The following is a 14,472-nucleotide window of genomic DNA, read 5'->3' as shown; positions in this document are numbered from 1 at the left end:
TGTGTGTGTGTGTGTGTCCAGCAGGGGGCGGTGTGTGTATTCCACAGCTGTGACGACGGCTCGTCTGGTCTGCGGCTGCGCTAAAAAGTAATTCGACCCTCAAACCCGGATGTAACCAACGCCTAACCTGTGTGAAGAAAAACGGTGAGTAGAGTTAGAAAAACAGTCTGAAACAACTATTCACGGCTAGTTACACTATGGGACACACGTAGCAGAATCCCTTCAACAATATAAAGTTTCTAACGAGAGGAAATGTTTGTTTATTGGGGTTTTTTGTCTTTTTTTTTAAATAAACCGCGGTGTGTTAAAAGTTTCTAACCCTGAAGCTTCATTTAGTGTTGATCAATGTGTTAATGAGGTTTCACTGTTGTCTGTTATCGCCACTGCTGCTGCGACTGTTTCCTTGTGTTTGGTGGTTAAACATGGATCTGTTCCTAGTTTAGTAAGCAGGCTAACTGAGAGATACAGTGTGATAGTTGACACTTTATCAATCTGAGCCAATACAATCACTGAATAACTACAACCAGGGCTCGTATCTGATGTTGGTTGTTGCTTCTACATTTTAATTAGAGTTTCAGTACTTTTTTTTTTTTTTTTTAGCCGATGAAGTGTTTATTTAGCGGAAGTGTTGGGCAGTATCCGCTTCTGACTTACACCGGGCTAATAGGCCCTGTTTTTTTCTTCTTCTATAAGATCTCTGGTATGCAGCCTATGCGGAAGTGATTCATTGTCATCAATAGTCTGTAACATGCACATGTAATAACACGCACAGTACGATGTGAATGTGAAGGTTGTTCTTATTTCTCACTGTACTTACCACCCAAAACAACACACAATGGGAGTATTGCAATCAAGCAGGAGTACCTCTAAACTGTATGAAGTGGCCAGATAATTGAGAAATTATTACTTATCCTGTTCATTTATGTCTAGCTTCCTATATTTTAACTTGTTTTTATTTACTACAAATGAACATAATCAGTCAAATCACACGCCTGTAGCAGGTGAGCTGTAATATTTTACAATTAAACTAGCTATAGTTTGTGCTTTTAAATAAAAAGTGACACAATTAGTTGGTCTTTCCAGCACACCTGCTTGTGATAAAGCATTGATTAAGACTCATTTACACAACACCTAAAACAGTTTCAACAAAAACCCAACATTATGACCTTTATGAAGGTTGGGTTTATTGTAGGGCTGTTGTATTAGACTGCATTAGTTCAGCTAGGTGGACTTAATAATCAATATCGTTAACTCTTAAACTGAAAGATAATTAGTAACTTAAGAAGTCAAATAAATGGATGAGCGCATGAACACAAGTTGTGGTCTGACCAACCACGGCTGGATCACCACGGTGAGGTTGTCTGATGCTGAAACACCTGCAACACCCAAGTCACATCACCGGTGATGTGTTCAGGAGCATCAAGAAATGTATTCAAGATATAAAATAAAAAACTTCAAGAATTACAATATTTAACTTGTAAGAAGCATTTTGTGGTTAGTCCAGAGCTATTTTATAGTATTTTATTATATATGTAATTACCACACTGTAAAACTTTATAAATAATTGCAAGTAACATGTTGGAAGAACATTAAGTTAAAGTAAAAAATGGCTGCTTTGAGTGTTATTCAACTATGTATTTTATTTTTTGATTATCAGTACTGATGCCTAATCTTAAGTTAATGTTGTAACTAGTCGAGTATGATTGAGCTAGTTTTATCTACTATATTGTAAGGTGCTTCTTGATCATTCTAGCATAAAGTAAATATATTCACCATGCAGCAGAACCACTCCTTTCAGAGTGATATATAACATTATTGGATTATTATTACTGATATGTCACTGTGTAAGCAGCATTATGAGGTTGTAGCTGGTTAGGTTAGAGCTTATTGTAAGTCATTTTAGTAACCAACTAGTAACTATATCTGTAAAGTTAAATTAAAAAGTGCAGTATTTCCCTCTAATGAATTATAAAGTAACAACAAACGTACAAGTACCTCAGAATTGTCTGTTACTCATAAGATTGCCTGGCACTGCCTGGAGATAATATTTAGACTTTATGTGTATTACTTCCTCTCTCAGTGTCAGGCGGTAAATGTGTGGGACACTTTATATTTGCTCACACTCTTGTGATGTTTCCTATTTTCTCTTTATCCCCGTAGATGCAGACTATAAAATGTGTAGTGGTAGGAGACGGTGCAGTAGGAAAGACCTGCTTACTGATCTCCTACACAACCAACAAGTTCCCCTCAGAATATGTGCCTACGGTGAGTAGTAATAAATACAGAGTCACATACAGAGAAATAACAATGTACTGTATGTCATAAACGCATTGGCAAACGAACATGCAGCCTTTTGTTTTTGTGAAATAATTTGAAATTTCTTTCAAAGGTTTTTGACAATTATGCAGTGACGGTGATGATTGGGGGAGAGCCCTATACACTTGGCCTATTTGACACAGCAGGTAACATGAATGTCTTTGAAAGACTCTCTTTTTATCTCCTTTTTGTGTGACTCTAAAACAAATAGAAAAACTTCCCTGTTTCTCTTGTGATTGTCGTTCTCAGGTCAGGAGGATTACGACAGGCTGCGTCCGCTCAGCTATCCACAGACAGACGTGTTCCTTGTTTGTTTTTCAGTCGTCTCACCCTCATCGTTTGAAAACGTCAAAGAGAAGGTGAGTTTTTAAATAATTTAAATAACTTACTTTTGTTGTTAAATGCATCTGGTGCTGGTTTGCAGCTGGGCTGCATGTAATATTATCGAAGATAATCTGTCAATTTGGTCCATAAAATATCAGAATATTTTTCCTTTTTTTTCCAAAGCCCAAGGTGACATCCTCAAAATGTCTTTGTCCACAACCCAAAGATATTCAGTTTACTGTCATAGAGGAGTTAGGAAACCAGAAAATATTTCTATATTTTCAGCTTCTCAAAATATATTGAGAAGCTGAAAATATAGATTTTAATTTTGGATTAATTTAATAGTTGACGACTAATTGATTAATCGACAGATTGTTGCGGCTCTAGTTTGCAAAACTAGTTTGACAGACATGTAGGATTAGGATTATTTTTATTATTGAATAATTGGCAGATTACTTTCTGGATTCACTGTTTAATTGTTAGGTATATGAAATGGAAGAAAATAGTGGAAAATGCCTGTCACAATTCTCCTTGTTCCCTAAGGTGACCACAAATCAAATGTCAAATTTTTTCCGACCAAAAAGGTGACAAATGCTTACATTTGAGACGCTGGAACAGGGGAACATTTTCTGAAACTAGATTTTTTTCTACATCATTTCAGCTCTACAGACATGACTAGGGCGGAGGGTTGATTTTTTTTGTATTAGAGCAGATATGATACCTAGTACTGATACTAAAAATATAATTTTTATGATTCCAGACATTGAGAAATGTTCATTGTTTTCCTTTAAAAAATTTAACAAACCAGCCAAAGTTATTAAATATTAAATATTGTCTAAACACAAACAACCAAAAAGGAAAGCTCTTTCCATACATGAAATTGAAGTTGGCAAAATGTTGATTTAAATCAAGAACTACAGGATCAACGAGTAATTAAATAAGACTATGAATCTGACCAGACACTCACTGCCAGTTTTCAGTATTAAGAGCAGCAAGCACATTTTGTTCAGTACCAAAGAAGTATTGAAGTACTCAGTCTTAGACAGGAAGGAGGGAAATGTGAATTTAATCTTTATATCTTCTTCTCCCCAGTGGGTTCCTGAGATTTCTCATCACTGCCCACGCACTCCTTTCCTGTTAGTGGGCACACAAGTGGACCTGCGGGAAGACAGCAACACGATCGAGAAGCTTGCAAAGAACAAACAGCGCCCCCTATATTCTGAGAGCGGAGAGAAGCTGGCTCGTGAGCTCAAGGCAGTCAAATACGTGGAGTGCTCTGCTCTGACACAGGTTTGGGCTTTTGTTAAAGTTTCATCACACCGTTCAAGCTGAAAGCAACCTGATATTTGTTAAATCAGTCAAGTCTTACACTCTGTCTTGTTTTCTGTTCTTTTCAACCAGCGAGGGCTTAAGAATGTGTTCGACGAGGCCATCCTGGCAGCCTTGGAGCCTCCTGAGACCAAAACCAAGAGAAAGTGCGTTCTCCTATAGACGAACAACAGCAGTGAGAGATGTGATGGTGAAAAAAATAGGTGGGGTGAATCAAAGCATCAGAAAGACCAATGGCCATTATGAAAAAAAAGGACAAAGCAAAAGGGGAAGGGGAGGTACAATGCCATTGAGATTTATTCTAATACACATGTACACTGATTGTGCCTTCAAAATAAACTTTGAAAGAGGCTGAGCGAGCAAAACTTCAGCATGCAGTAAATGCAGTAAGTGTCACCTATCTCCTTTTACTGAAAGCTTTTAAAATTGCAGTGTTTTCTCTACAGATATTCAGGTGGGGCGGGCCCCCCCTGCCTGTCACTGTCGCGCCATTTTTTTTTTTTAAAAACAAGAAATATTATTTTATCTGCCTATGGCCTCCTCTGTGTTTTTACGTATTGTGGCCTATTGAGACCCAGTGTAGGGAAATGTAAATGGTAAACACTTTGAACATTGAGTTTTTTAGTGAACTTTGGTTAGTACATTTAAAGGGGCAACTTAATGTCAAGTGGTACTCTTGCCTTCTTTTCTGACCCTTTTGGATTGAATGATGAGAGCACAAGAGATTTATTGTCACTCCAAACTAAGGTAGATGTCTGTAACGGTTACTTTCTTCCGGGGAGGCCAAGTGCATTTCCATCAATTTCCCTTCAGTTGACTCATGAATATCTATTTTATTCTTCTTTTGTTTATATTGTATTAATTCCGTGACTTTGTTTTGGGATTTTTTTTTTAGCATTTATTCATTTTGAAACTTGAGTTTTTATTTTATCAAGATTTTTTTTTATTTTATTGCTAGACTACCAATTTCGAGCGATTGATAATATAACAAATTAAGTTGTAATATTTTGAATAGATCTTAATCTTGATAGAGATTGAGATGATAACCTTTGCTAGTAAAATTCTGGGTGTTTGTAATCACAGGATATTTTTAATAAAATGGTTTAATGACATGGAAAGTAGCCATTGTTTTGTATGTTTTAGGGAGAATGCTGCATGTACAACAAATCCTTAGAGATAATTCTAATTAACAAATAGCTACATTTACATTCAGTGTTTCTCAGAAAAACACATTGTGTTTATTCTTAAAGCCTAACAAATGTGTTCACATCAGCAAGCGGCCCTCTTCCCTTTCCCTTCCCACCTTTTGCTGATGCTTGGCAAGTCAATCTCTGCTTTACAGTTCACAAAAGAGAAAACACAAATGTAATACAAAAACCTGTAAAAATATAACAAACTATAACCCTGCTTGTTGGCACACACAGAGACTGGAAAAGCATGTCCCAGCATTAAAACGGGGAGACACTCATCATAATGTTGCTCTGTAGTGCCTCAAGTGGTCAAAGACTACACAGGGGACCTTTAAACTTTCACATATGATAATATATAATAAAAAACTCAATAAACACATTTAGGATAAAACTACTGTATTTATTAGATTTTGTTTGAACAGACCTAAAAGCACTGCTTGTGCAGGAACATACAGAAGAGTTTCACATGAAGGTGAGGGACAAAACACAAGACAGACACTGTTGTAAGTAGAGGTTATTCTTGCTATTCAAGATGTCATTGCTGGAGGCTGAAGTGAAGCAAAGACTTGGATATATAAATAAATAAACCAGAATAGAGAAGGAAGACATAAATATAGTCAATGTTCAAAGACCTGCTAGTCTATGACACAACGCCAATAGTTTGCATAAAACAAAAGTAGTGCTGCAATGTTTCCCTGTTAGTTCTGGTTAAGTTCAGCTTTAAAAGCTTTGTCAGTTCAGTGTGAGATTAAATGTTTCATGTGTGTTTGTGTGCATGCATGTCTGTGCCCGCCCACCTGTCCAGGTGATTCTTGTTTGTATCTTACTTACTGTTGCTTTAATTATTATTTGTTGTTACATGTGCTCAAACCTAATTTAAGTTGACTTTTGGCCCGAATTTAAGATAAGGTTTGAATTAATTATGGTAAAAATGGTTGTCCTTATCCCATCTTGAGTTCATGAGTGTCTGTCTAGTGGTTTGTTGAGGTCTTTCTGCTCAGGCGGTCTGGTCTTGTTTGGGACCTCTTAGACTCTGCAGGTGTGAATGGTGACCGTGTTCTTGCACTGCTGGCAGCGGACTGAGCAGCACCATGAAAACTTGCAGGAGCAGCGTTGCACCACCTCTGCCCGGCCCGCTCTGTACCCCGGCCCGCAGCACACCAGTTCACAGCCATCTGGTGCCAGCCGAGAGGTTCCTGGGTGCGTTTATAAAAAACATAATTTTTCTGTAATCATTTTGATTGAAAAGTTGGATTATCTGGATTGATTTGCTGTGAGATGGTCCTGGGTTGATCTTACCGTTGCATTTCCTACCAGCAGTCCCGGGGATACCGTTGTCAGGGTCAAGATGGCAGAAATCTGGGGAGGGTGCAAGGTACAGAAGGTCTCTGGCAGCAGGGGGTTTGACCTGGGGGTCACGGGGGAGCAGGGCTGTCCTGGATCCTATACGAGTTAGGCGAACCTAAGAGGAGGAGGATTGGTGAGAGAGCCAGACAGAATGGGGACTTTCAAGGTTTAATAGGAGGTTGTGGCGTATTCTGATACCTCTGTGGCTCCATCAAAGCGTTCCTTGAGCACAACACCGACGCGCCTGAATGGAGGCATAACCTTCCAGCAGGTCCTCAACTCACAGGAGCCAGAGACGCCATGACACTTACACTCCACCTGCATGTTGTGAAGGATAGCCTGAGGGTGGGAGGACAGTGAGTATAAGGGGAGCAGATGACTAAGACTGGAAATCAAGTCGGATGTCAACAAAGAGTGCTGCCACCAACCTTTCGACCAGCCTCGTTGTTATGGAGGTTCATGAGTGGTCGCCCTGCTGACAGCCCCTTGGCTCGTTCTGGTTCATCCACAAATGTTTGGGAGAATGCCACACCGTAGGACAGGTTGTCGCTGCACCCTGACCACTGGAAACCTGTGGTAGGACAGAGAGAGAGACAGTACGCTGGATCATTGCAACCCTGAAACCACTTCAGATTTAAAGCTGAAACAGATGGCTGTTAAATCCACACTAGATCACACGACACTGCTGTCTGTCAGTACGTATTGCACTTATGGCCACAATCTAATCAGTAATATCAGAGCTGATGAGGAAAATACCGCCTGAGACTTCACTGTGTGGGATGTGGACATTACTGCTTTGTATGTCATGCTACATACAGAAACCAGCGTAGCAGCAGTTTTTTTGGTGTGTGACTCAGTGTGGATTTACCCGTTACATTTTCATGCAATGTAATCCAAGCTTACCCTCGGGGCTGACCCCCCTGACCTTCCTGTCACAGCCACACCTCTCCAGCTCCCCTCGGGTGCAGGCACGGGTCACAGCCACTGCCACGGCCGCTGAGGACAGAGCATGCACAAAGGCCGCCTCACGAGTCCCTGAATCAAAAATAGACATGTGGAAATTCTGATTCTGAGAGCCGCCTCATGTTTATCAGAGGGCATTCTCCATGACACATCTTCAATATGAGGATACCTTGGTTCATGACTCTGCCGAATACATTGATCCCACGTGGGGTGGTGGAACAGTTCCAGCGCCGATTCCTGAACTGGTGCTGGCACTGAGTTAGACAGTGACATGCAAAGCAGTGAGATTGGGGGGTCTCATGTAGAATTTATCAGGTCCGACACACACACACACACACACTGATAATGCTGATAATAAGTGTTATGAAACTAGTGGCTGTTTTGAAGCTAATAGTGGTCATGACCCTGAGACTTTTTTTTTCCCCCCTCTGACCATACCTCTTCTATGACCATCTCGGCTGCCTTGCGTACGGACTCCATGACCTCCCCTCGCGCCCTGCACACCCCCACCTGCCCTGGGGTCAGCCCCCTCAGCCGCGCACATGGGGCAGCACCGGACACGGGCCTGGAGCGAGGCAGCCTCGCCAGGGAGCTGGGACACAAAGGTGGGGGAGTGGTACAGTGATTCAGAGCAGGTTGTGGAAAGGGAAAGGGGGGAAAAAGGGGCAAAAAAAGAGGATGCATAATGAAGAAAAGGGGAGGGAGTGAAAGAGGAAGAGCACATGGAGAAGAGAAAAGGGTACAAAAAAGGATGAAGAGGTAACGACCGGGCAGAGTTTTAGAGAGGATGGAAACAAGGGGAAGACCAGGCAAAGAAGACAGAGAAGACACAGTGAAGGCAGAGAGAAAGAAAAGAGAAAAGGTCACCAGGAGTGAGACAAAGAAAGAGAGGGGAGCGACTGAAAGAGATTTAGAGACATGTCACCATCTTTTAAAAGTTATAGCATGACAAACAAACTCCCTCTTTCTCTTCCTCCCTCGCACGCTAGACTTACAGCCAGTTGGTTGCCATGGTGGGGTGGGTTGCCCATAGCAACAGGAGGAGGAGTGGTGCCGTGAGATTGACAGTGGAGACAGTTGGCATCAGACTGTCCGTCTGTCTGTCCGTCTCCGTGCGTCAGGCTGGGTGTTTGGACAGCACGCTGCCAGTCTCCACAGTTGAAGTGATCTGTCTGCCTGTCTGTGCTGGTGTTGGCTTATGTTTCTGGACCAGAGTCTGGGGATGATCCCCACATATCTGTAGAAACGACAAAAGTTAACAGGTCAGAGACTAAGACACCACTGAAGAAGTTTTAAAAAACCTTCAAATAAACAATAATTTCCTGCGAAATCTTTGGAAGCTGCAAATATGAGACAACATAATATTCAATATGACAATATTGCAAAATTAACACTGATTCTTACCAGTTCATAGTCCTGCGATATCCAGTTATCCTTCTTTTTGATACTGAGTTGGTCAAATTGAAACTGAATCCCAATTTCAATTAATAAAGTTGTTCATGGGTTTCTTCACTTGTGCTGTCACTGACAGCAAAAGCATGCTCACTGGAATGTTTTACAAATTGCGAGCCAAACTCATCCTTCAAAAACAAAAATAAATCCACATGTCCCAATTTAATTGAACATATTAGTAGAATCTACCCCCTCAAAAACAAAACTTAAAATCCAGAAGGGCTAGTAAAATAAAATTTTTACAACAACAACAAAAAAGCGGCAGAACATCGTGTCAGCAAGTACTCAGTTTCGTTCCCAAGAAAACAAACATGTCCAGTCCAGGTTGAAACAGAAGAATGAGTGAGAGCAGTGAGATGGGAGTGATGGGTTATAAAGGAGGTAGAGAATGAGGGTGGGAGAGAGAGGACAGGCGTGATCCAGGGTGTGGAGTGATGCCGAGGAAGGGGAGGAGGAGGAGGAGGAGGAGGCTTTGGGAAGGATAATAGTTGTACTATGCAAGTATTAAGAGTGTAAGTATGCTTTCTATTGTGTATGTTTGGCTTGAGACCTCAGATCTGAGCCTGTAAAATAATGTCATTTGAATGATTATCACATACAAATGTGTGTATAAATCTTTGTATGTTAATGTGTGCTGGAGTTTATTTGCTGCTGAGAAATAACTTAATGAGAACACAAACTAAAGCCTTTTGTTTCCTCTATAGAAATACTCAGCAGGAAAATTGATCCATCAGATGTCCCACAGAATCCTGACATCAGAAACTATGACACAGCGTTTCTGTTTCCATGTACTGTAAATGTATATGCATGTGAAAAAGTGTCCTACCTAATGTTTAATTTTCCCAAACTTTGTTGCTCATTTTACGAGTTCCTCCCCCCTCCCCTTCCTCCATCTCCCCCGCATTTGCCCTCTCGTTCTCCCTCTCTCCCACTCCCTGTATTGTCTTAGAAGAAGGGGTGACATTTAGACAAGGGGAAGAAAACACACTGCCGACAAATATTGGAACTGAGGCAAATAAATCACGAGATAGGAGGGGAAGGAGGGCATGAGGAGAGAGTGTTACACTGGGGTTAGGAAAAAGTAGTAAAGAATAACAAAGCAGGTTTTTGACATGAGGGGAAAAAAACTGACATTATGTGTGAATCTAAAATACTCTAAAGAGTGTTTTATTAATTTATGGTAGCTCTGTGAACACAAAGTATAACATATAGGCTATATTGTATGATTCATCTTTGTTTACTGCACTAATGTGAGTTTATTTGGTAGTTTTGTCTCTAAGTTCAGCCTGGGATGCAATGTTACAAAGAGTCTCTCATTTAATAGTTTGTAACTGGATGAACAACGCTGAAACTTCATGATACATTGTATAATTTTATTTCTAGGTAAAAGATGTGCTGCAGCTCTATCTTACATTTTTTGTCAATTCGTGTTTTTATTTAACTGTAGGAGTTGTAAAAAAGATGTTGCATATGTTGGATTCTGTTAGAACTCAATTTTCTAACAAGTTGTAGTTACTGCGTTTTGGCTCTGTTAGTTTCATGTTGTTTTATGCATTGTTTAGTATTTATTTTGTATCTTTTGTAATCACCGTTGGCTGATTTTGATGGCAGCGCTGTGATTTCCTTAATTTTATGGATTCATAAATTGAACCCTGAAGACATTTCTTTTTAAATCTCAGAGTCCAATGAAGTAAAAAAAAAAAACAGAAAAAAGGTTGTGCTATAGCCTTGTCACACCTGATGAAACTTATTTACTGCTCTTAAGGGCTCATTTGTTGAATCAGATGAGTCAGTGCGGCACTGGAACCAAACATTTGCAGACTCTGTCGCAGTCCCCGTCCAGGATTTGGTGGCCCATTTACCTGAACCCCCTGACACCCAGTTCCTGAGTAAATGGTCACCCCGTACACACACACACACTTTCCACTGTCTATATCTGCAAAGACAGGTTTCTTGTAGGCCCCCTTCCCTCCTTTTTTTTGCCCTCCTCATGTCGTATTCCTCCTTTGTGTCCCCTGTTTCTCCAAGTGACGTCTTCCGCTGTCTCCCACAGCAACGCCATGGTGATGAGCTGGCCACTGTCATGTCCGGCGCCTCTGTTATGCTCATCCCTTCACCCCTCTCTCGTAAATAACTTGCCCTCTTTTTTTTTATCTTTATCTTTCCCCCATTTTGTGGACATTTTATCATGCTGAAATGGTCCCGTACTGATTGACTGTAGCCAGGTTGCAGAGCCTGAAGAGATGCTTGTTAAAGCTTCAGCATGACATATATGTTGAGATGACTTGCATTCCCTCTGTTATACAGGGAGGCAGCAGCAGCAGCAGCAGAGTCTGCTCTGAGGTGGGGCAACTCTAAACAGATCTTACTTTGTCCACTGATCCTTACCATGGGATGGATGATGGGCCTCATCCAGAGATGGTTCGCCTCAGGCTGACTCTGGATTTTATGAACATATTTCCACCCAAGGTCATTATGAGATAGAAACGTGACCCACCACCTTTTTTCGCCTCGTCCTTCATTTGCTTTGTTACTTCTCTGCACTTGGGGGCTACCTGCCTCAGCAGCCTGAGCGCGGATGGAATAATCATAGCAGGCAGAAACATGACTGCTGTGCATGAGCACGTTCGCATTGCTCAGGCATCTCTGCCAACAAAGAGCTGAATGCACTGCTGTGTATGAATGTGTGTGGAGCGTGTGCATGAATATTATGGGATGGCGGGCGGTGGTGTTGTCAGGCAGGGAAGTGGGGGTGGCAGAGTGAGCGGTGAGCTGTGTGCACATGGGGGGGGGAGGGGGCAGAGGGAATGGACGACCCATGAATATTATGGGATGATGTTGGTGTTGAGGGGTGGTGGTGGTGTGTGCGGTGTGCGTGTGAGGTAGAAAGATAGCTGTGCATATGGGATAGAGGGAGTAGGAGGTGTTGGTGACGGCATGCACGTGAGTGCTTATGCACGCGCTTACATGCATGTGTAAGGGGCATTCAAGCGATAGTAACAGACAACGGCCAGACATAGGCCTTTGTTGCTATGCGATCTGCATGTACTCCACGGTGCAGAGTGGCCATAGCAGTAGAGGAAGCAGTCGAAGGCCTCTGGGCTCCCATTTTGACTGTTGCTGCCCTATTCTCTTACCATATCTACTGAATCCAACCTGCAGAATATACCATCTCTGATACATAGAATGATCTAGAAAGTACCAGAATGAATGCAGCTTTAAGTTTCTGTGATTATATAAATGCATTTCTGACCTTCAGTGATATCAAAGCACAGACCTACAAGTTACTGATCACATCCCTGTTTGGCAGTGAGTAAATCCGTAATATTGTTACTACTGTACTGTTTTATCGTCTAAAATGAAAGCACATATGCATCTTTAAAAAGTAGGAAACTTGCCATGTGTACCAGTACAGTAATGTATGGTTATGAGTCTCAATGGTAACTTGTCTTACTTACATCTAAACAAGTAGCAGCCTGCCAGTGGGTCAGTAAGTTATGAGTCTTGACATGCAGCCAAACACGGTTCAAACCAGCATAACTGTGATTAAATCAAACAGAGACACCAAAATTATTTCAAATACCAAATCAGTCCGGTTAAATGTTTAGTTAATGTTTATAAAACCAGGCATTATTGCACTTTCCTCTGATTTTATCTTTGCAAAATCAATTGTTTACAGCTCACTTATTTCCAGCCATATTCTCTTTTTATATTTGTATATATTATCTCCTTTTATCTGCTATTTTTTATCTTTATTTATATTTTCTATGCTTAATTATGCACCAAATTACCAAAGCAAAATTCCTTGTTTGTAAACCTGATTCTGGTGATGTTGGGTTTTTTAGTTTTCCACTTAAAAACGTTATAAAGCTTCAACAAAGAGGCGGTTCAGGATGAATACGCTGTCTATGATACTGATAGAATTCCTAATGTTTTTGAAGATTGTGTGGAAGGAACATGGTGCTCAAACCGTCATTGTAGACGTCCAAATAAGAAGTGTGATTAGGAAGAGCAGTTCAAAGAGGTATAAATGACTGAATACCTCTCACGGTGTACGAGTGAGCAGCGGCGTGATTAGACTCACATGTGGCCTTCAAGTGCTCCTTCTGAGCTTGTTTGAGTTCAAACATTTCAAATAAGACTAATTAAACATTCAAGTGCTTTTTTTAAAATCTTTTAAATATTGGTAAAAACAGAACCCTGCAAAGCCTAAAGCAACATTTGGCTTTTTTTTTTTTTAAAGGTTTTATAAATCGAGCAGCATTAAAGCTAAAGTGTGCTGCAGCTCCAGAACAATATAATTAAAGTTTTTGTTAATTTATTTATTTTATTTATTTATTTAAGTTTTTCTTTTGTACAGTGTAATCACACTCATATTTATACTGTTAAGCTCTAATGTGCAGCAGCTCCAGTCTTATTTACTGTCCTCTAAACACAACTTTAAAGGTAGTAATGTGTGAACTTCAGAGAAACCTTTAACAATGTTATGGATGTTTTCATGAATTATTTGAACACTTTTTCTTTTGTAAAAAAAAGTTCATTAAATGCCACAGTACATAAAAAAACTACTTTAATACTGGTTTGATGTGTCTTACGTGTGCAGCAGCTCCAGTGTTATTCACTGCATTACAGACTGAACTTGAAGGCATCATTTTGCAACCCACAACAGGAGGCCTGTTTCAGGGATGCAGAGCCGGGTCTTAAAGTATGATCACTGCACATAACTAAATCTGATTCAGTGTAATAAAGAGGTTCAGTTCAGGAGGAGGTAACCACCGTGGATCATTAGACTCACGTGAGGCTTTCAGGAGCTGCTTCCTAAAGCTCTTATTTTCGACTTGTTGCACATTCAAGTGTTTTTTTTATTACTTTACACTGTTGTTAACAAAACAAACCCCCAGCTGAGTCAAAAATGATCATTTTTCAAGGCCACTTTTTAGAATTTTAGAAAGTAAGCAGCTAAAAGCTACAATGTGCTGCAGCACCAGGACCAAGAACCAGGAACCAGGACAAGAACCAGGACCAGGACAAGAACCAGGACCAGGACTACCAAGGAGAGAGCTGGAGCAGGCATATAATGGATGTTTCAGTTAATTTACGTGACACATTTGTACAATGTAATTGCCACCTACAGTTGATGTTGCCTCTGTGGCTCAGAGTGTCACGTTTTGGCAGCTCTCGTACGGCTGAGGAACTTTCATATTTAGTGTTTCGACAGCGTTCATTTCCTGCATTTACAAACTGAACTTGAAGGCAACGTTCAGTTCATTCACCTTTGACCTGCATCCAATAACATCAGACCAAAGACCCCTCTCACTCTCCTGTCTCCCTACCACCTGCTGTCGCACTCAAAACCAAAGACACCCACAGTCCTGCCCCCCCCCCGGGTCGGTGAGACAGATGTGGCGCAGTCTCGCTGTAACCACGCCGCCGTGACACAAGGCCTCAGCCTACTTCAGGGATGCCGAATGATGGCCGTCATCAGAGTATCTGACACACATTCAGTTCTGTTACACCACCAGGACTTCAGCCCCCCCCCAACACACACACA

General features: G+C 41.0%; 2 protein-coding genes across 2 annotated transcripts; one reads left to right on the top strand and one right to left on the bottom strand.

Moving 5' to 3' along the window:
- The first annotated feature begins 38 nt into the window (after positions 1-38).
- On the top strand, positions 39-5,081 carry cdc42l (cell division cycle 42, like). Its single transcript, XM_035672709.1, has 6 exons — positions 39-144; positions 2,161-2,265; positions 2,390-2,462; positions 2,566-2,675; positions 3,733-3,930; positions 4,042-5,081. Exons 2-6 carry the CDS (start codon positions 2,161-2,163, stop codon positions 4,129-4,131), a joined length of 576 nt encoding a protein of 191 aa, XP_035528602.1. The 5' UTR covers positions 39-144; the 3' UTR covers positions 4,132-5,081.
- Positions 5,082-5,209: 128 nt separating this feature from the next.
- wnt4b (wingless-type MMTV integration site family, member 4b) lies at positions 5,210-8,713 on the bottom strand. Its single transcript, XM_035672670.1, has 8 exons — positions 8,465-8,713; positions 7,908-8,061; positions 7,639-7,723; positions 7,410-7,541; positions 6,935-7,077; positions 6,705-6,845; positions 6,459-6,621; positions 5,210-6,355 (listed from the first exon to the last, which is right to left on the bottom strand). Exons 1-8 carry the CDS (start codon positions 8,551-8,553, stop codon positions 6,186-6,188), a joined length of 1,077 nt encoding a protein of 358 aa, XP_035528563.1. The 5' UTR covers positions 8,554-8,713; the 3' UTR covers positions 5,210-6,185.
- Between the last annotated feature and the right edge of the window lie 5,759 nt (positions 8,714-14,472).

This window comes from Morone saxatilis, unplaced genomic scaffold, assembly GCF_004916995.1.
Source record: "Morone saxatilis isolate NCDOM2014 unplaced genomic scaffold, NCSU_SB_2.0 Contig24, whole genome shotgun sequence".
NCBI lineage: Eukaryota > Metazoa > Chordata > Actinopteri > Moronidae > Morone > Morone saxatilis.
Note: the sequence above shows the minus strand (reverse complement) of the source record. Positions and strands in the feature narration are given on the sequence as shown.